Source organism: Pelophylax lessonae (assembly GCF_965119305.1).
Source record: "Pelophylax lessonae genome assembly, chromosome: 12".
NCBI lineage: Eukaryota > Metazoa > Chordata > Amphibia > Anura > Ranidae > Pelophylax > Pelophylax lessonae.
Genome location: NC_138779.1, coordinates 130237972 through 130260637, shown reverse-complemented (window position 1 = coordinate 130260637; position 22666 = coordinate 130237972). Strand labels below are relative to the sequence as shown.

General features: G+C 41.9%; 2 protein-coding genes across 3 annotated transcripts in view; one reads left to right on the top strand and one right to left on the bottom strand.

Moving 5' to 3' along the window:
• Positions 1-22666, bottom strand: part of LOC309567888 (uncharacterized protein) — a 246936-nt gene that overhangs the window by 70186 nt on the left and 154084 nt on the right. The window lies entirely within an intron of this gene.
• The window catches only part of DSCAML1 (DS cell adhesion molecule like 1), a 432791-nt gene that overhangs the window by 347146 nt on the left and 62979 nt on the right, over positions 1-22666 (top strand). For both annotated transcript variants that reach the window (XM_082273392.1, XM_082273391.1), the window contains exons 10-16: positions 1479-1598; positions 1873-2049; positions 11465-11664; positions 11759-11855; positions 11943-12071; positions 14870-15037; positions 20538-20608. In XM_082273392.1, the coding sequence (XP_082129518.1) occupies positions 1479-1598; positions 1873-2049; positions 11465-11664; positions 11759-11855; positions 11943-12071; positions 14870-15037; positions 20538-20608 (962 nt within the window). The remainder of the gene's footprint in view (positions 1-1478; positions 1599-1872; positions 2050-11464; positions 11665-11758; positions 11856-11942; positions 12072-14869; positions 15038-20537; positions 20609-22666) is intronic.

The following is a 22666-nucleotide window of genomic DNA, read 5'->3' as shown; positions in this document are numbered from 1 at the left end:
AGGTTTTGTTATGTTTTGGAATCCCTTTAAAGGACTACACTAGACACGTGGGATTTTGTGGTGTATTCCTGTTGCTATACTGACTTGCCTAGGTATGTTTTCATTATTGCTACCTTAACAGTCATAAAAAAAAGTAGAGTATTGAAAATTTCTTAATTAAAAAAGTATTTTAAATTTTATAAAGACAAGAAAAGAGATTAACTGAAACCGCTTACTGGCATTAAAATGGTTAAAATACTCTCTTGCTTGGAAGCTAGCATTCTAAAAGGCAGCTTCTAACAGGTTAATGGGCACTGTGGATTTAACGAGTTTTTAATGCTGTCTGTTGATGTAAGCATGAATACGTAATGAGCTTGTGATTCAATGCTGCATGTTGATGTAATCATGAATATATAATGAGTAGAAAGAAACACATACAGATAAATATTCAGTGGTCTGTGTTGCTCAGAATAAACAGTACAGGGCAGATCTGGTACAAAATGAGGTGCATAACAGCAAAGCTTTTGACCAAGTGTAGGGACAATAAGGCGCAATGCTCAGTCCACAAAGTCTTGAGGGAGATTTGCTGGATGTAAGTAAAGCCTCGTACACACGCAACGATTATCGGCTGAATTGTGTTTTGCTGGTTGGAATGTGCCTAGACTGCACATGAATTTTCTCAGCTAACAAAAATCTACTTCAGAAGTGTGTTTTTTCTTCTCTGAGCATGCCCAGTCTTGCTCATCAGATTTTTGTCTGCCGAAATCTGTACTGACTGACGGAAAATCGGCCGTTGTGTTGACGGCCAACAAAAATTTTATAGCCTGCACACCAGATTTTATTCGGCCGAAAAGTCGCAGTCGGTTGTCGGAAGCATCATACTAACAAGCCGAAAATCGGCCGATCGGACGTTGGCCGAAAATTGCCGGCCAATAATCGATGCGTGTGTACGAGGCATGAGGGTGTAGTACTCGGTTGCCTGCATTTTTCATGACACTGGAGTATTGGGCAGAAAGTTTGATAAGGGGGGGCAGGGTCATTGAAGATCTAGGGAAGGGGGTTTTAATTTGACCAGCAGAGTAAGGGACTGTGCTGGGTTCATCTTGCAAATCAGACTCGGTCTGGAACCTTGAGAGGAGTACAGGCACTTGTGTGATACTTCTATAAATAAAGAAGGGAGCTGCAGTTCTCTACATAATTGGAAAGTTGCTCATTGAGCAAGGCTTTGCAATACCGTCTGTCATTTTGAGACCTAAGAATGTGTTTGCGGTTCCGTAATATGCAAATCTAGAAATTTCTGCAGCTGTCTATAATGTTTTTATAGTAAATAATGCAGTGGTATAAGATCCTGTGAGGGAAATCAATGCTGTGCTTTCAAGACAATTTCAAAGAAAAATGTTCTGCAGTTTGAATGTGCAGCTGTAATGAAATGCATTATAAATACCCGGTTATTGAGATCTGCAGTAAAATGGATGCTGATCTTTTCCTTTCTGTCACAGTGCCCCCCAGATTCGTTGTTCAGCCTAACAATCAAGATGGAATTTATGGCAAAGCTGGGGTCCTGAATTGTTCGGTTGATGGCTATCCACCGCCAAAGGTGGTATGGAAACATGCTAAAGGTATGTCCACATCCTAAAATGATTTATGAGCTATAACAGAGCCGTGCTTTTGAATGCAAACTGTTTTGCTGTTCTATGTATCAGTGATGGCATGCGTTGTCTCATATACTTTCTATCTGAGAAAGAACTGCGGTATTAATCTGTAATGTGCTCTGCTACTTTGTGGGTTGCAGCTCTTCCTTTGTCACGATTCATTAAATTTAAGCTCTAGTATTGTAGTGGTGCCCATCTCTTTTTATGCTAATCAAGCGTCTGCTCATTTCTCTCTCCCTAGGTAGTGGAAATCCTCAGCAGTACCACCCTGTGCCTCTCACAGGTCGAATCCAGATTTTGCCCAACAGTTCACTACTAATACGTCATGTCCTGGAAGAGGACATTGGATACTACCTCTGCCAGGCCAGCAATGGAGTGGGCACCGATATCAGCAAGTCTATGTTTCTCACTGTGAAAAGTAAGAACAATAAGTAAGGTCTCCGTATTTTGGCCTCAGCTGTTCTTTATATTTGATAAACAAGATAATCAATTGGAATGTATTTTAATGTATTGGTTGTTTATTAGAACTCTTTTTAGTTAGAAGTAGCAGAAACCATGCAGTTTGCAGATAGTGGTATGCAAAGTTACTCTAAGAGACAGAGAACAGATATAAAAATGCAAATGAACAATAAAATCTTCATTTCTATTCACTATCTACAATAAAGAGTTAGATAACACAGTAACAAAATGGCCAAATGAAGACGCTTTATCCTTGAGTACCTACTAGATAGAGACTGGTAGTAAAGTTGTTTCCTTTGGGAGTATTTTTATAATCACTCTTTTATAAAAGTAGGAGAGAGTGGAAGGGAGTAGATGGGGGGGGGGTCTAAGTAAAAATTCTCACTCCGTTTTGTGCTGTCCTGGGCAGTAGAATAGCGTAACCAAGCTCAACCCAGAGTATGGTTGTAGGCAGGTAGTGGGGTAACGCTGCCCCAGCAGGGAAGTTGAGGGTTAATTGTGTTTCCCGGGTTTTTCTTGGTGTTTTTTTTTTCCTGGGTCCAACCCCCCTGGTCCTGTGTGCTAAAAAAGGGACAGAGGCCCTGACCCTGAGAAGGGCCTTGGGGTTTTCTTCTTGCAGCTCTGCCAGTTCAGTTCCGGCTGGTTCATTTGGGCTGGACCATTTGCTACCATTACCAGAGTCCAGATTCACAGTAATATGCCGAAGTCAGAGTTCCTACTGCCTAGGAGGATTTCTGGAACTTGCTTTCCTTACTGAAGATGCCAAGAATTGATTCTTTCCTATACAGGTATGCTGGGGCAGCCACAAGCCTGAAGTCAGGGCTAGGGATGTTGAGGAAATGTCTGCACTTTATTTTAGACTGTATTTGTCATCATGTTAATTTATTCAAGTAAACCTTTTGAAACTTTGCCTTTGCCTGGTCTGTCTGAAGTTACTGAAGGTGTGTAATGCTAGTAGTAACCGGCACATATAGACTACAGCTCGAGTTACTCATTGGGGTAAGAAGCTAACAGTACAAGAGTTCATACAGTGTGAAGATACCGTGGTTAAAAAGGGTAATAAAGGTCTTTCTAGCAGCCTCGTCGTTAGGCATGTACATGTGGCAGGTGAGATAGCCACCTGCAGTGAGGGAGATGTTGTCGGCACTCCTTCAACAGCATGCAGTGAGGGGGATGTTGTCGGCACTCCTTCAGCAGCAATTCATCTCCCATAGAACAAGGAGCAGATGTGCACCGCCGGGGCCCTCATCCTGTACACCGGTATGGCAGAGGAAGAGTCAAGTGAAGTGCACGCACCAAGTCACCATACTATTACTGGGATCGAGGTAGCAGTGATACACTAGTCAGATGGAGAGGACAAGTTCTCTGCGTGTCCCTCCTAACTGCACAAGTGACCGTGATGTCTAGTAACATCAGAAGAGTTTATTAGAGTCAGTTGTTCCAGCAAAGATACCCCTGTGTAAGACAGTGGCCCAATTCAAAGTGCCTGGCATAGCCCAGAAGAGCCCACCCCAGGGTAGGCTTCTCATGTGACCCTTGCTTGACACACATGGAGGAGGGGAACATGGAGCACCAACCACACCCCAGCAACTCTTACATGGTTCCTTAAGATTGCTATATAGTGGGTAAAATGGTCTTGTGAGCTTACACACTGGACCACATTTTTGATGGTAGTTTTTATTTGGTGCGGGATCCAAGTAAGCATGTTAAACGTAAATCTTTGCTGTGTTACAAATAGAAAAGCAACAGGTTCACTATGTATAAGAGTAAGACTTTTTTTTTTTTTAAGTTTTGTATAGAGTGAAGAGGGATTAGTACACCTGTCAGGTTTCTATTGCTGTCTGTTGTCCCATTAGGGGGACTCACCCTCTCTGTGTCCTATTTACCGTTATCACTGAGAGTGAAAGTTTAGGAAAAGTGCAAATTTGGGTTGTTACAAGAACAGGATTAGAGGAGAAAACTTCCAATGGGGACACTAGTTCTGGTGACACTGGTGACAACGAGGTATTTCCTCAATTTGGAGAGATTTCCTTTCACTTTTTTTGGCAATTGGACTTGAAGTAAAGGGAAATCTCCCCAATGGGACACAGATGGCAAAAAAAACAATAAGACAAGGGTTATAACCCTCACTTACTCTATTCAAAATGTAAAAAAAAGTTTTACTTCAAGTTCTACTTTAATGCCTCCCTCCTCAGTAGAAAATACTCAAATTTCCTTGGCTCTCCCACCGTTCTGCTAAGCTGCCGGGAATGATGAATTTAAGCACTTCATAAACCTTGAGTGGAGACCTTACACAGAGATGAGAACTCTTCTGCCTTCACATGACAGCACTAAGCACCAAGCACTAACATGGTCATATGGAGTGAGTCACATACTCCTCCTCCATACTCCTCCATTCCCAGCAGCTGACTAGAACGGTGGGGAGTGAAGCAAAGGTAAGCACATCTGGCTGGGGAATAGGACATTGAAGCAAACCTATTGCATTATTCTGTGAGGGCGTAGCACAGTTTTACTTTAAAGTGGCTTTGTCACTTTACAAAGTTACTAAGCCAAACCATATCTGTATAAGGACCAAAATCTCATCTCTCCTGCTGCCTATGCAATTGACAACACTGTTCCACTGTAATTTTGAAATTATTATCTTGTTACTTTATCTTGCTACTACACTTCATTGATTTACTTGTTTGCCTTTATATAATGGAATAATATGTATCCACTTCCTTCTGCCTCCCCACAAGAAATTCCAGTGGCTCCCGGCACAGAAAGCCCCGTTCGGGGCTCCTGAAACTGAATGGTCGGTGTCCTCACCCTCCTGCATCCCGTACAGGGATTTCAGCTTCTACATCTGTGTCGGCGGCCTCGCAGGCACGTCCGCACGGCTACAAGGGATGCGCCCTGACACTGCGCAGACGCACATCCTACCGTGCGACGGACTCCACCTGCTCGGCATCACGCAGCGCATCATTGCGCATGCGCGGCTGCCTTAAAAGGCCGGGGAACACTCCGGTTGCTTCAGTCTCTCCCACACCGAGGGAGGAGATGGACCTGGAGAACATATGCTGCCCTTACCCATGACAACACCTTCTCAAACATATACCTTCTCAAACGTAAGTCTAACAGGTGAGGGGAACTTCCTACATCCCCTCCAAAACTTTGGAAAATTCTTTTCAACCTTGTTTATATTGAAGATAACAATCTACTTACCTTAATATATTTTTTATATAAATCTCCCAAACTGTTAGACGATCTCAATCAATGTGGATTCTGCCAGTCAAAGCCACATTGGATCCTGGATCGGGTCTTTCGGTTCAGAAAGTAAATACCACCAGATTTGAAGCCCTTTAATACTTTTTATACTCTTTCAATGTACTCATGCAGCATATTTGTTCCTGCAGCACCTGGACAAAACCTGGGAAGGCATGGTCTTAGGAAGTGGACAATACAATTGTATGTTAACCCACAGATGTCTAAATTATGTATGTTTTCAGTACAATATTGCCCTACCTGATACCCCCTTTTTTTGATTATCTGTAGAATCGGTGAAATATCCTTGATAAAGGCCTAAGTTGGCCGAAACATGTCGGATCACCGATCTGGCACCTTCTCTGCACTCATCCCAGTCTGTGACATGATGAACAGCAGAGCAAGACCACATATAAACCACTTTTAAGTCACCTATTGCCACATGCCAAACACACTTTATTTCTTCCTCTTCACTGCACAATGGGACTTTACCCATTAAAGTCACCATTTAATTGTTGTATATATATTGCCACAACGCAATAAATTTTGTATATTATACTATTTCTGCTTATTGTCCTATACTCCTGCCCATAAAATCCCATACTTGACCTGAGGCACCAATAACCACAAACAATTTCGTCGGGATGGTGGCAGAAACGATTACAATCTTCCAATGTAAGATCCAAAAAACTTATCTCGACAACACTGTTCCAATCTTTAGAAATGTTCTACTAAAGCCTACAGGGAAACTGACATTTCAATCTTCTTGGTCCCCTGCAGCACTCATAGGTCCCTTCTGCTAACCTCTATGCCATTTCTACAATGTGTATCTTTTAATGGATCAAGAACAGCAGGAGGAACTAGTGAAAGCTGCCAGGGACCCCTGAGACTGACACTCCCAGAAGTGTCATTTTCCCTGCAGATTTTACATGAAGATTTCTCAGGATGGGAGCAGCTTTTGACAGCAGGAAAGATTACTATTTACACTATTCTTTTCACAGTTAGGGCTTGGCTGTAGCAAGTTTTGGATAGTAACAGGGTTGCTTTAAGATGCTATGTAAATGTTATGGGATCTAAAAGTAGGAACCAATGTGAAACAATATATGCATTTTAAATATATTTTATTACATCTACAAATAAGACACTGACCATCGGCAATTTTCGAGCAATAATATGAAATATTTCTTAGATGATCAATCTTTTCATACCTACAGGCAATAATATATAGATAAACACTGACAACACATAGCATTTTACACAAACCACATGGCACTAAAACTAGGAAAAAAACAGAATTATTTATATATTGGTAACAATATCAGACATGCAATTGTAAATTCTTAAAATAAACATATATGCAAATATTTAAAATTAGTATTTTTGACTAGACTATTAAAGTAATTGAATCATGCCCACATTTAGCTTCATTTTTCACAGTACAGAATCACATTTCTCCAATATTGTTTTATTCCTAGTTAGGGTGTATAGTTCCTTCAGGGGAAGAAGTAGGAACTGATGGTGGTGAGGGAATGGGAGCTGATTGTCAGGGGATGAGGGGCATGGGAGCTGATGGTCAGTGCATTAAGGCCATAGGAGCTGAAAGCCAGTTTTAACAAACCAAAATGGTGCACAAAAGTTCATTGTTGGGTTTTACATACAGTATACAGTACTTTTAACCAGCTAGGTTGAACCCACAGGCTTGGACTCATGTTTGTATCTTTGAAAGTTTACAAGTTGAATGTTCGTATGTAGGGGACTTACTGTATTTTGCCTTCGCTGAAGTTGATCTCCTCCACTGGATATGGGGGACTTTTACCATAGATAGATAGACTTCAAAGTAGGGCTGAACGATATTCGATGTTCACATCGACATTGTGCGGTGAGCCTGGGTGAAAGTCACATCGCCCAACATGCGATGGAAGACACAGTGTGAAAGGCAGAGAATAGAAGTCTGTCCTGCAGCTAATTCTCTCCTGACTGAGCGGTGAGCAGCGTGCCATGAGCAGAGGCACAGCGAACCAATCACGCGTGACTGCACGCGTGATTGGTTCGCTCATACCTGCCAACTGTCCCATTTTTAAAGGGACAGTCCCACCAAATAGGACCTAGTCCCGGCTATTTAGTCTGCCGGGACTTGTCCCGGCCAGTGGGGGAGGCAGGTGCGGCTTCCGCGTCTCTCGGTAGGGGCAGGTGACCGTCGGGTCTGACTATGGAAAAATGGGCGCCAGACTTGTCCTACATGACTGCAGACACTAGAGCTGAGGACCATTTTATCCCAATGTCCTGTTGGTGAGAGCTGCTGCTAGCTGGACGATAGCTGCTTCCTGCCTCGAGGACGACAGGAGGAATAGGAAGAGAGGCGCTCCTACGGAGGGGGGAGGACACAGGTAGGACGACTGAGACTATGCACTGCTTCATTTTTCAATAACCTTTTTTTGTCAACCTCCGCCGCTGGGGCACTGCAGCTGAGCACCAATCTCCATACACTGGCAGCCTGTCCTGCCGGATCATCTCTGCTCAATCTCAGTACGTAGAATATATACCCAGGTCCTGTCCTGTACACAATGAGTCACTCACTGTATACAGGACAGGACTTGGGTATATATTCCAGGTTCCAATATATATTCCAATAACCAGGGTATTTGTTCTACTCACTGTAAACAGGAAAGGTTTGGGGTTTATATTCTACTCACTGTACCCGGATATATATTCTGCACACTGTACTCAGGAGAGGACCTGGGTATATTTTCTGCTCACTGTAAATGGGTCCTTTCCTGTTTACCATCCAACCGACGCTAGCCAACGCTTCCTGACGCTTGAACACTGTGTAATTACAGAAACTGGATCCTCGCCTTTAGTCCAGAGCAGTGGTTCTCAATTCCGGTCCTCGGGACCCACTAACAGGCCAGATTTTAAGTATTACCTTGGGGGATGCAGACTAGAATACTGCAATCACTGAGCAGCAAATGAGATCACCTGTGATGTAATTTAGTTATCTTGCAAACCTGGCCTGTTGGTGGGTCCCGAGGACCGGAATTGAGAACCACTGGTCCAGAGGATCCAGGACTGTAGAATTGCTTGACTTCTAACACTGCTATAGCTCAAAGTCACTGAATGGCTCCCTCCAGCACTGCACTGGCTGGGAAACTCCTTGTAAGTTCCTGTACTGCTGCAACTCTCAACTGGCACACTTCACACTGTGCACTAGCACTTCAGGGCCCAAACCACAGGCGCCCTCTTCACACTTTAAGCTCTTCAGGGTCCACTGGCCTGTGTAGGCTTTCCTGGGACTGGACCCCTCTGACTCTCCGCAGGTTCTCGGCACACCGGATCCCCTCAGCTTAGCTCAGCACTCTCTGAATCTTCAGGCAACACCCCGAGATCCTCCGCCTCAGACAGGAGGGGAGACAGCCGTTCTCTCCCTCCTGGGACTCTGCTCCCGCCAAAGACATTGTGTCATGTGCCACCCCCAAACCTATACCCACTCCCAGAATCCTTTGCAGCACAATCTGCCTTCTGGGGTAGTTACAAGCTGGGATGTATCCCCTGATTGGGTTTCCTCCACCTCCCTATGAGAAGCCTCTCACAGGAACCAGTGGGGAGACTCCCCCTTCAGCAGGTACATCTGGAAACCATGACACCCTGTCTAATAAATCACAGCCCTGCTGTTAGCCAGACAAGGCCCACTATACCTTTACCTAGCACCTACCTGTAGGGTGCTACACTAACATAATATCCTTTTATTCAGGAGGCTTTGTTGGTTATGTGTTGGGGTATTGGGTCTGTGCAAATGATATTAAAATATGTACTTTTTCTAATTTTTCTATATTTTGACCTAATTAAATAAAAATATACTGTATGTGTCTGAATATTATACCAAATAAAAGCCCTCTGTTCAGAAAAAAATGTAATATGTTAGACTAGACAACAAAAATTCAAATTTATAATGTACAATACCAGAAATCTCCGACTCAGGGGTGGGATGAAGGAAAATCACTCTGGAACCTTAGTGGTTAAATGTTAGTCTAAGCATGGGGATATTGACCTTCCTAAAATTACATGTTTTTACCTTTCCAGCATGTACTTTCATTGCTTTGCATAAGCTTTCATAGCTCAAAACAGTCATTCCAAGGTTTCTTAGATACCCTTTGTACTAATGTGCGCCTTTATTTTGGAAGCAACCCCTATTGTATCTCATTATATGTCAAGTATGCGCATTTATTCTTTTTATCATCTAGAGGTATAATGGCAATTTCTGCTATTAAAAATAGTTTGTTCCAGTTTGTTTTCTATCATTTTTAGTATTCACTAAGTTTTATTGTCTGTGTACAACTCCTAAATCCACTTATGCCAGAACCATTAAAAAAGCCCACCATGCAAACTAGAAGGAGGGACACATTGTAGTATATGGTCCAGCATTTAGGGTATGCTAGGGCTTTTAGTTCTTTATTTGTTACGTGGTACATTTCTGGACTGCAGTATATTGTTAGCTTCCATATGAGTGGAGAGTGTGTAAAGTAGCACATGGTTTGCTACATTTGCTGTACTCATCTGCCTGTATCTTTCATAACCTCAGAGGATTGTTGTGGCATCAGATGCTTGGCATCTGAGCACTGCAATCCCCATGATAGGTGCTTCAGCTACTCCTTTTACTGAGACCAGCATTTTGGCTACTTTGGGCAACAATAGAAACATGAGACCGATGTAGCTCTCCTATAAGAGGTGTGCATGTCTACCCTATGAAAGAAGATGCTTTTCCATACAGGGAACGAGAAGAGATCGGATAGTAATAGGGGCAAATTGTACTCAGGCAGATTGGTTGAAAAAGTAGAGTTGGTGTGGAAGTGTATGTATGAAAAGTCCACGTGTCAAAACTTTTGCTTAGTAAATAAAAGTAAAAGTGGAAAATTATGTAAGATCAGAGCAAGAATGGAGTCCAGTCTGAACAGTGGCTGTGTGTAAAAGGTGTATTGCAAGATTGCTTTTGAATGAGTTTAATATAAGCTTTAAAGTGAATGTAAATTCTCATTGTAGGTCCACTTCGGAAAGGCATAAACAGGGTGGTTCTGGGCATCAAAATGGACCTGTCAGCTGAAATAAAGATATGGCCAAGCACTCCATTTCTAAGTCAAGTGACCTAAGACTGCGGCAGCATTACCCTGGGGTGCTGATGTCAGCAGACTTCAGTCAAATGGAAAGAAGACTCTGCTGACATTGGCACCCACAGTTTGGAGCTGCGGCAGGTCATGTGACCATATTCTAGTTTTATGTCTAATGATGCAGAACCAAATATGGATGAATATTGTCCATTGCAGAGTTTCTAAGCCATTTCTAAACTAAAATACCTTGGATGAAGTTTATACAAAAATGATGAAGTCACTAAGAAAATCTTCCTCATGGACTGGGCTCTTACTATTCATAAAATTAATGTTCATGTTTTTAAAGGGTTTAAGACTGAGTCTTCTTTAAAAAGAACCTAGTGTGCGTCTGAACTGTACTTTATTTCTTAATACCTATTTTTACTCATTCCTCGTTCTAGTCAGTGTTTGTCTTCTCTTCATTTTTTGCCTCTGCTCTCTCCATTCTTTCCTTCATTTTCTTTTTTGCTCCCCCTCCTCTCTTCCCCCACCCTTCTCTTTCAATCCTTCACCCTCTCTTTTTCAGCTGTACTACAAATTGAAATGATGTGGAGCGTGTCTCTCTGCCACTTTGCTTGAGACGGCTTTACAAGCGCAGCGAAAGCTGCCTGCGGCCTCCGTCTGCTTCTGCAGTGCGACCTGAGCCTGTAATATTACGGAAGGGAGGGGGGCAGTGCCCCCAGGTGGAGAGAGCCCAGAATGCTTACATTACAAGCCTATGCACATCTGATGTGCAGAGTAGTTAATGTTTTTACTGTGCAGAACAGTATGCATAGAAATTCAGATGAGGCAGTATACTCTATTGTCAACAGCATGTATAGAATTAGGCTGGATTCTATGCAAAACACTGTGGGGTCTGCAGTGTATTGTTCATGATTTTGGCAGGTTGTGTACAGAATATGAAATATTCAGAAATCAATCTGTTTCTGTTTTTTAATTTTGTATGCTCATTTGGTTTTTGGTGTTCATTTTTTTTGTTTTTTTAATCTCCAGTTCCTGCAACTATCACCTCTCATCCCAACACTACCATTGCAATCAAAGGTCAAACCAAAGGCCTCAACTGTACAGCACGGGGAGAGCGTCCCATCATTATTCGCTGGGAAAAGGGAGACACAGTAATAGATCCAGACAGGAATCTGCGCTACCTGATTGCCACAAAAGACAGCGGAGATGAGGTTATCTCAACCCTGACGGTGAGAGTCATAGTATAGGGAAAAGCAAACTGCGAATCCTGGAAATGCTGCACTGAGGAGAATTTTCTTGCAACTCTTTCTTTGTTTTCCCTAGCTGAAGCCAGCTGAGCGTGGAGACTCCGTTTTCTTTTCCTGCCATGCTATCAATTCTTATGGAGAAGATAGAGGTCTCATCCAACTCACTGTTCAAGGTACAGACAAAGAGTGACAATCAATCAGCTACTTATATGCTGTTTAAGCGGAGCACTTACTAACATTTCGTGTTTTTATCCGGACAGAGCCACCAGACCCACCCGAGCTGGAAGTCCGAGAAGTGAAAGCTCGCAGTATGAATCTGCGATGGACGCAAAGATTTGATGGAAACAGCATTATAACTGCCTTTGACATTGAGTACAAAAACAAGTCAGGTAGATGATGTGTGTGTGTGTGTCTTGAGCAAGGATAGGCTGGTCATTTTACAGCCTCAACAGGACCATTTCAATTCCCCAAACCCAGCATTTCATGTGTGACTGATTCTATAACAGGCCTATAAAAAATATGCTTTTAAGCTATTTGAGTGATCAGTTGTGATCCATGTATAGATACTTATCCTAACTCTTTGTTCAATAGAAAAAATCATTGTGTCCTTAAACTAATCTCTGGGTGCTGTACAATATCTGTCCTCCTTTTCCTCCTGACTCCTCAGAAAGCCACCACTTGACCATAACCAGGACTGCAGCCTAATAGTACTTAATGAAACAAGGCAGAGCATAGTTTCTTGTTGGTGCATTCACCATCTGACCCATGAAATTGTCCTGCAAAACATTTAGGAACTGCCGAGCCTTGGCTGAATGCGCGGTTCTCTTCTGCCCAGTCTATATCAGGATAATTAAAGTCCCCATTATAATGACATTTCCCATCCTTGCTGCCAATCCTATCTGTAAAAGGAGGTCCGCCTCCCCCTCCTCCCTCAGGTTGGGGGGCCTATAGCATACGTCCAATATTACCTTCCCCACAGTGCCTTCCCTTTTGAAGTTCTACCCATAGGGATTCTGCCTCGTCCATAGCTCCATTATTAATATCATCCCTCATATTTACCTGTACACTGTTCTTAATATACAAACATACCCCTCCCCCTTTTTTACCTTCTCTATCTCTGCGATAAAGGGAATACCCCTGAATGGTCGCCATCCAGTCATGAGAGCTGTCGAACCAAGTCTCAGTTATCCCCACAAAATCTAAGTCCTCCTCAAACATCAGCAGCTCCAGCTCTCCCATCTTGTTGGCCAGGCTTCTGGCATTGGTATACAAGCCTCGTAATTTTGGCCGTTTACATATATCCTCATTTGATGTTTTTAGGCTGCTCTTGTGATTTTTCCCCATACCTACCCTGGCCCCCAAGGGTAAGAGGCAGTTGCAAGGTAGTGTTTGCTCCTCTAGGGATATCACCCTTCCAGATAAAGGAGATGACAATGCTATCCAGTCTCCTAAAAAATGCATTTGGTATAGGTATCGTGTTTGCTTAAAGAGATACGTACACCTTTGATTCAAAAAGGAGACCACTGGGTTCAAATTGAGAGAAATAAACTGCCTAAGATCACAATGGATATTGATCTTAGATCAGATATATGAACTGAGACACTCTCTGCAGCTGGATAATTGCAATTGTCTATAGAAGGGACAGCTAAAGGGGGGGGGAGAGGAAACAGAAAAGATTACCCCCAATTAATAAAGACACCTGAGTACTGCCCAAAGTGGTCAATGAGCAATAGAGCTGCCCTTAAGGACGGAATTGGCTTTGATCAGGTCTCAGATCTAGTAACCCGGATGCGAAGTCACAACATCACTTCCAGTTTACTAAAACCTTAAAGGTGCCAGATTTGAAAAAATGGCAGTATTCAAATCAGCCAAACTTGGCGTTTTGAATGCTTTTAAGTGCAAAGGAGGGATTTGGAGTCCTATAGACCCCAGATCCATCCAAAAAACACCTGACACATGATTATTGATGTCAAAAGGGATGTTTACATTCCTTGTGACAGCAATGAAAGTTATCAAAAAAAGAAAATGTAAAGGGACAATGTAAAAAAGAAATAAAATAAAGCACCCCATCCCTCCATGCTCGCGTGCAGAAGTGAACACATGTTTAAGTCGTGCCTGAAAATGTAAACAGTGTTCAAACCACACATGTGAGGTAGAGCAAAAATTAGAGCTAGAGCAAAAATTCCAGCACTAGACCTCCTTTGTAGCTCTAATTTGGTATCCGTTAAAATACTGTTTTTTTTTGTTGTTTTTTTTTTAATTCATGAAAGTGTATTTTTTCCTAAAAAAAATGCGTTTGAAAGGCCACTGCGCAAATAGTGTGACATAAAATATTGCAACTACCGCCATTTTATTCTCTAGAGTCTCTGCTAAAATTATATATAAGGTTTGGGGGTTCTAAGTAATTTTCTAGCAAAAAATACTGATTTTAACTTGTAAGCAACAAGTGTCAGGAAAAAGCTTAGTCTTCAAGTGGTTAAAGGTAGTGGTTCTAAAGCACATGATTTCGTTTGAGACACCTTTTCATACCTCTCAACATCAGCTACCTTTGCTAATCAGTCACATGACATCTCAGAGCCGCAGAGGAAGTAGTTACTTGAAGATTATGGACTGCCAGACCTTGTGATTTCAAGTCTAAACGGGGAGCAGATATCTATATAATGACCACCATGAGTGACTGACTGTAGCTTCTTCTCTTAATGATGTCTGAATGGTGAAGTATCCTCACTTAAGCTTATCAGTCCAACATATCTTCCTATTTCTGGCTTAGGCAGAAAATGACCACCAGTCCTGGTCTCCCGCAATGTTTCCCACACATAATTGATGGTTTTTCAATTGGTTTCCCATTTTTATGAAGGCTACAAATATATTGCAGTCAATTTACAACTTCTTTTTCTTTGTTGACACATTGCTAACTCTTAATAAAGCGTCTTCTCATTGCAAGCATATTCTTTCATCCTCTTCACTTTAACGTTTGCTCTTTGTTCAGATTGTTTCTTTCCAGTTAATGAGCACATATTCTGTAGGCTTCCCAACTAATAGGAATATGATAGTTGTATTGCTATGAGGCTTTTTAAATGTCATTACATTTTAGAATCAGTGTTTGAGTTCTCTTTTCTGTTCTATTGTGTCTCTTGTTTTGTGCTCTAGAAACAATTGAGTTTCAGCATTCTTTTTTTTGACCTAGATACCTGGGAATTTAAGCAATCCACCCGAAACATTTCACCGAGCATCAACCAGGCCAACATTGTTGATCTCCACCCAGCATCAGTGTACAGCATCCGAATGTATTCCTTCAACAAGATTGGCCGAAGTGAACCCAGCAAAGAACTCACTATTAGTACTGAGGAGGCAGGTGAGTAGTACAAATAAGTACACTATGCTCTGAATTCTATAACTTAAGTGTAGCAGCGGGGTCTTTTGCTTTTCAATGTCATTTCTCTCTCTGGTATATATGCCCAGAGGGATGCTGTTTCTGATCTCTCATGTTACACTGAAGCACAAGTAGCACTAAACATACCTGACAGCTAACAACTCTGATTATCAAGTCCCAACTCAGGAAGATTCCCGCTGGTATATTATACTGTATAAGGAAGTAAATCATTTAACATAAAGGTGAAATCCACTGTTATTAAAGCTGAAGTTGAATCTGCTTATATTTTGCCTTCCCTAATTTCTCCTTTCACCCATCAACAAAATGCAATTTAAATTAAATGTATACAAAAGTACCAAGGAGAACCAAGGAAAAAATTGGGACTTTGAGTGAGGACAACTGGACTGTGTAATAGATAAATAAATAATTTAATTTGTTAAAAAGAGTCACATATACAACCGATGAGGACACATACAGAGAAATGGCATACAGAGGATTATAAAATTCACATTAAATAAGAATAAATACAATTTCACATGGATCAAACTAGGATCTCTAAAAGGTATAGCAGATTTAATATGACATCATGCTCCCTGTAGGCTCACAGTCTCTACTTGTATCAGACTTGAAATTACATAAGAGTGATTGTAGGCTCTACGCGTTTCTTGGACCTCCGTCCATTCATCAGGAGCTTAGATATAGGTTGTATATTTGAAACTGGTAATCTAAATTATGACAAAATATAATTTAGAGGGGTTTAATTATAATATGTTGAAAAAGGAGAATAAAGAAAAAATTGGTAGAAAGAACACTACCTTGAGTGGTATGATATGTTTGAAAAAACTCTATCCAATCCCGGAGATTAAATTTAGTTTTCATTACATTGCTTTCTTTTTACCCAGTGACCCCATCACTAGATCTCTGTGCTCCTCTATGCAATGGAGCCCGCAGGGTGCTGTACATAAAATCCTGAAGTACCCTGCCTCGTTACTTTTTGAAAAAGCCCTCAGCCTTGATGAAACAGTGGGCTGGCTCTTAGGGGGAGTAGTGCAAATATCAAAATGCCTTGATGAGTGGATGTCAGTCCTAAGGAGTATGCATGCAGACTTCCCTAGGTAATGCTTGCATGTAATACAAAGCCTCAATGTTTGAAAGAACCAAAAACCAATGTATGAAAAGGGCAAGCCATGGACAGTCAGCCTGGAGAGGAAAGGACTAGATGATGCTGGATGTCCTCCAGCCAATAAATAAGGCAGCTCTGTCTGGCTCTCAGCAGCTTCTAACACAAACTGGCAGGAGCTTACAGTTTGTAATAACGGTCATAGATGGTTCGAATCTTGGCCGGTCCCCTGAACCTGTTGGGCAGGCTAAATGTACCCAAGTTGATTGATCGATCAACTTGGGTAAGACCAGCCTGTAGGTTTTTACATGTCATTTTTGCTAGCAGTTCTTATAGCTACTAGCAGTAATCACTGTGTTCTCTCCGTGGGGACGGCTCCCCCTGCCGGGAAAGCATAATGCCTCTGCGGGAGGGATTCCCCCATCAACACTGAATGTTGCAGGAAAGAAAATCGCTCCACCTATGACCGGCTTAAATTAGTATAAGAAATTTAAGTACAGGAGAGGAGTCTATATAACTGGGCAAAGCAAAGCTCAACTTTGAAAACATTTAGGGATATTTGAAAATCTCTTCAGTTAACAAAGTGGGACCACATTACCCATTCAAATGGCAGTATTTCTTATGGTCATATCATGTATCTGGATAAGATTTACTATATTTAGGAATGAGGTCAATTAGAGGGCTATCCAAAATTGTTCTAGTTGTAGAAGTATTAGACTTTAACTCCTCCTTATTCCAGGTGTTCTCATAAATGAAGATAAATTTCACAGCAAGGGCACATGATCTACATCTAACAAAAAGAGTTTTGGCTAGACTTCAACTGTAAGCAAACTGGATCTAAATGCTTAATATGTTTTAAAAAATGATTGTCTACTGGGACTTGGGGATGTGAGATAGTGGAGGTGAGGCTTATACCTGTGTGCAAATCAAGGCTTACTTGGTCAGCGCATGTGAGAATAGGGGTGGAGATTTGTTCTCTGGACACTGATAGTGATTTGGAGGATTTATTACTCTCTACCACCATTTGGTTGCTGCTCTTGTAGGGATGATCGAACTTTTGAAAAGTTCGGTCCGACCAGAACACCCGAACTTCCCGAAAGTTCGGGTCCAGATTCCAGAACCCCATTGAAATCAATGGGACCCGAACTTCGGTAATCAAAAAACACCATTTTGAAGCCCTAAAACCCAATAAATGCCCCTAAAAAGGGCGTAGGGTTCTGGGTCATGCCCCAGGGACTATTAATCACACAAAAAAGTTCTTAAAAATTGTCGTTTTTGATAGAGAGCCAATTATTGAAAAAATGATTGAACAAAAAAAAATGAGATTTCTTTGGATTTAGTGTCTGGGGGGTCTAAAAGGTGTACCTGTGAAGTTTCAGCTCTGTAGCATGTCCAGAACCAGAAGAAAAAGATTGTTTGTCTTAGAATTGCAGTAGAGCAGGGATATGGCTCCGCTATTTTCACACCTGGCCGTTTTTGTTGCAGGCGTTTATTGGGCTTTTTTGTGGACGTCTTTGGAGGCAGGCATGACATCTGAACTTCTGTGTAGGGGTATATATACACACACACATATATGTATATATACACATAAACACATATAGGTGTGAAAGTAGCGGAACCCTATGCCTGCGCTAATGAAATTATTTGCAGGCATAGGGCTCCGCTCCTATCACACCTATATGTGTGTATGTGTATATATACATATATGTGTGTGTGTGTATATATATCCCTATACAGAAGTTCAGATTTTATGCCTGCCTCCAAAGACGCCCAAAAAAAACGCCTGCAACAATACACCTGGGCGTTTTTGTTGCAGGCGTTTTTTTTGGGCATTTTTTTAGGCGTCTTTGGAGGCAGGCATAACATCTGAACATCTGTATAGGGGTATATATACACACACACATATATGTATATATATATACACATACACACATATAGGTGTGATAGGAGCGGAGCCCTATGCCTTCAAATAATTTCATTAGCGCAGGCATAGGGTTCCGCTACTTTCACACCTATATGTGTGTATGTGTATATATACATATATGTGTGTGTGTGTATATACCCCTACTCAGAAGTTCAGATGTCATGCCTGCCTCCAAAGATGTCCACAAAAAAGCCCAATAAACGCCTGCAACAAAAACGGCCAGGTGTGAAAGGAGCGGAGCCATATGCCTGCTTTACTGCAATTCTAAGACAAACAATCTTTTTTCTATGGCGGTCACCCTGACATGGAAGAGTTTGGTCACCCTGCCATAGCAGTCAGAGTCAGTTCACCCTACACTACACTATGGTCACCCTGACACTTAACACTTTCCCTACAGAAACTAGATTATTGAATCTAACTATAGTGGAAAATAGTACCCTAACTACACTAGATATCCCTTTCCTCACACTAATAATTGCTAAATGACACTTTTGAAGCAGGAGTAACAGAACTGCTTCCACTCTCTTCCACAGCCCCTGTATTACAGTGCTAGAGATTTGGCGGGGCTATGTTATATACTGGGGGGCGTGTTCACTACTGATTGGCCTCTGGACCCCCTAGTCATTCCAATCACATTCCTAGCATCCTCCTGCCCCCTCAATTGGCTTTTACTGATGGTTCTGGTCCAATCACGGGCTTTTAAAGCCCAGTTGCTGTCCCATTGCATTTTGGTCGGTTCTGGTTGCCGAATTCCGAACTTTTTCCGCAAAAAGTTCGGAATTCGGCCAAATTTTGAACAGTCAATGTTCGGGTCGAACCGATGGTCGACCCGAACCATTCGATCATCCCTACTCTTCAGTCCTAATAGTTAATTTCATATACTTACACCTTATAGCCTATAGACTTAGAGTATTTTTTAATTCAGTCTTTTCCTACCCCACACAGTCCTCATGACAAATTTCAGGTAAAGAACCTCAACTTCCCTGCAGCGCTGTGTCTAGAGGGCCCTCTGATCGTGCTCCTTCTTGTATCCTTAAAAATGATGGTCTTTAGAGGGACAGTTATAACCTGCACACATACTGTGGCTTTTAAAGTATACCAGAATGCTAAGATTATTTTCCTAGCCTGCTTACCATACACCTGTGTCTAGCTGCTGTGGTGTTCTTCCAATTCCCCACAAGCTATGCTCCTTCGCCTAACTGGCAGCCAATGGTTTGGTTGTTGCTAGGCATAATTAGGATCCTGCTTAGCTCCTTGTCCAGCACCAAGCAATCCCCAAATGTGATAGCATAAAAACCATTTGTGTTGTTCATGCAGGATCAGCCCTTTAGCTTTGGCCACCTGTTGTGACTCAGAAGTGCTCCAGCGTCAAGCACTTCCTGGTGCAGTTCTCTTGTGGAAGGAAGGAAGGAATCTTTAAATAGGAACTGGTTGTGGTAACAGATTAACCAGAGCAAAAAAAAAAAAAAAAACAGGCAAAAGAGACCCCAATCCTAGGATCTTGTATGTTATTGTTAGCACCTTCACTGCTATTCTACATAGGAAAACTGATATATAAATATAATAACAGCAGGGGTAATTAAATCAATTACCGAATCAAACAGTCGTCATTTTTTTTTATTTTACCCAATTATTCTCATGTAGATCTTTCTGATGTAGGAAGAATTACAGTTTACGAATCCAAGCAATAGTGATTCATGAACTGTATGATTTTTATGGAAATTGGACAAATCTGCTTGCATTTGTAAAAAAAAAAAAACAATTAGCAAATTTTCTAATTCACCCAGTTTTCAGGTACAGAGTACATATAATAATGTGGTAGATGGTAGATGTAGACCCTGCTACACAGGAATCCAAAGGTGCCTCCCTGATCAAAGGAATATACCTTGCAGTGACTAGTACAGCTTGATACTCCATTCTATTAGAGTTGACTTCTACTTACTACTACCATCACCAGCAGGGCTTCTGAGAAGGGTTGATGTGGGGCTGATGTGCTGGAGTTGGATATCTGTCTTCTCTGCCCAGTGTGTATACACCATTCGTGTTGAAGAAAATGTGTCACTTATATCATCCCCAAGGATAGTTGTTATATAGTAAATACAATCACGTTTATGCAGACATTTTTTAAGAGCATGGTGTTTCTATGGGTATTTATGTCAGCGACAGATAAAGAAGCACACATAGTTACATAGTTAGCCAGGTTGAAAAAAAAAACACAAGTCCATTTAGTTCAACCAATAGAAAAAAAAACGGATAGAAATCCCCTATATACACGATCCTACACCCACAGTTGATCAAGAGCAAATTGGATCCATGATCCAATTTGTTCTGGGGGGGGGGGGGGGCTATCCTGATCTTCCAGGAGTATCCGTGGATCAACTCTAAAAAAAAAAAATAGTTTTGGCAATTGTATTTTACCATTGTATTTTTGTTTATAGCTCCTGATGGACCACCCATGGATGTCACACTGCAGCCACTAACTTCCCAGAGCATCCAAGTCACTTGGAAGGTGAGAGTGCTTGAATTGTCTCCACAAACTAAACTGTAGTCCCAAACAAGAAAGTAAAAATTTTAGGTAATGATGAGCAGAGGCTAGTACTACTGACAAGTGGGGTGCAGAAGACTCAAGTAAGAGTATAGATGTAAAATATTGTATTGCCTTTCTGTCTGTGATTGTTTCAGTGTCACATATTTTCATGTAAAATTTAATACATTGATTGAGTTTCTTAATATCTAAATATACAAATCTTTCTGCATTTTATTTTTCTACATTTACAGTATATAGCACAGCACAAATATATTCTGCAGCCATTCAGACTATTTTTATTTACTTCTTAGAAAAATGTCCCTATAAGGACCTTGCTGTGCAATGCACCTGCCATGTACTGTATCTCACTAAAGTGAGTACACCCCTCACATTTTTTAAAATATTTTATATCTTTTCATGTGAGAACTCTGAAGAAATTACACTTTGCTACAATGTAAAGTAGTGAGTGTACAGCTTGTATAAAAGTGTAAATTAGCTGTCCCATTAATGTCTAAACTGCTGGCAGCAAAAGTGAGTACACCCCTAAGTGACAATGTCCAAATTGGGCACAAAGTGTCAATATTTTGTGTGGCCACCCTTATTTTCCAGCACTGCCTTAAATCTCTTGGGCATGGAGTTCACCAGAGCTTCACAGGTTGCCACTGGTGTCCTCTTCCACTCCTCCATGATGACATCACAGAGCTGGTGGATGTTAGAGACCTTGCACTCCTCCACCTTCCGCTTGAGGATGCCCCAAAGATGCTCAATAGGGTTTAGGTCTGGAAACATGCTTAGCCAGTCCATCACCTTTACCCTCACCTTCTTTAGCAAGCCAGGGGTCGTCTTGGAGGTGTGTTTGGGGTCATGTTGGAATACTGCCTGCGGCTCAGTCTCCGAAGAGAGGGGATCATGCACTGCTTCAGTATGTCACAGTACATATTGGCATTCATGGTTCCCTCAATGCGCTGTAGCTCCCCAGTGGTGGCAGCACTCATACAGCCACAGAACATGACACTCCTACCCCCATGCTTGACTGTAGGCAAGACACACTTGTCTTTGTACTCCTCACCTGACACCATCTGAGCCAAATAAGTTTATCTTGGTCTCATCAGACCACAGGACATGGTTCCAGTAATCCAGGCTTTCTTGTGCATCATCTTTAGAAGAGGCTTCCTTCTGGGACGACAGCCATGCAGACCAATTTGATGCAGTGTGCGGTGTATGGTCTGAGCACTGACAGGCTGACCCCCAAACCCCTGCAGCAAAGCTGGCAGCACCCATACGTCTATTTCCTGAAGACAATCTCTGGATATGACGCTGAGCACGTGCACAAAACTTCTATGGCGGACCATGGCGAGGCCAGTTCCGAGTGGAACCTGTCTTGGTAAAACGCTGTATGGTCTTGGCCACCATGCTTCAGCTCAGTTTCAGGGTCTTGGCAATCTTCCTATAGCCTAGGCCATGTTTATACCCACGAGCCACTGAGAGCCTGAGAAGGCCGCTCCCGCCCCTCCACAGCCCAGCGCTCCAGTGAGCGACGAAGGTGCAGAGCAGAGAGCTGTGACTGACATTCAGAAGCTCTCTGCTCAGGGAGCTGTCAGAACTGGGCGATTGGTGGTGTTCGATCGCTCGGTTCCCAGTGCAGAGAAGCCGTGGGACAGATGCTGCATCCACCTAGGTAAGTATCAATGGAGGGAAAAAAAACCGAACCCCGTACTTTAATGTTATCTCTTATTGTGATATGCTTTAGAGCAAAAACAAAGCAGGTCTGTAATGGAGTCATTTGCTTAAAACAATTACATTTGGTGGCAAAAGTTGCAATAAAGTATCATAAATTCAGTGCTTCTCATTGCTGGCCAATCCACATGATTCTGAATATCACTGCTTTTTGGCCTTGTCATATTTATATCTAGACAACAAACAAAAAAAAGGGAAATGTTCTTACCTACCCAAAACAGAATGGAAAAACTTAAGTTTTTTTAGATTATTTTTAGATAACTGTAGGTTTAGTTTGCAATAGGTAATTTGTGTAGTAAGTGC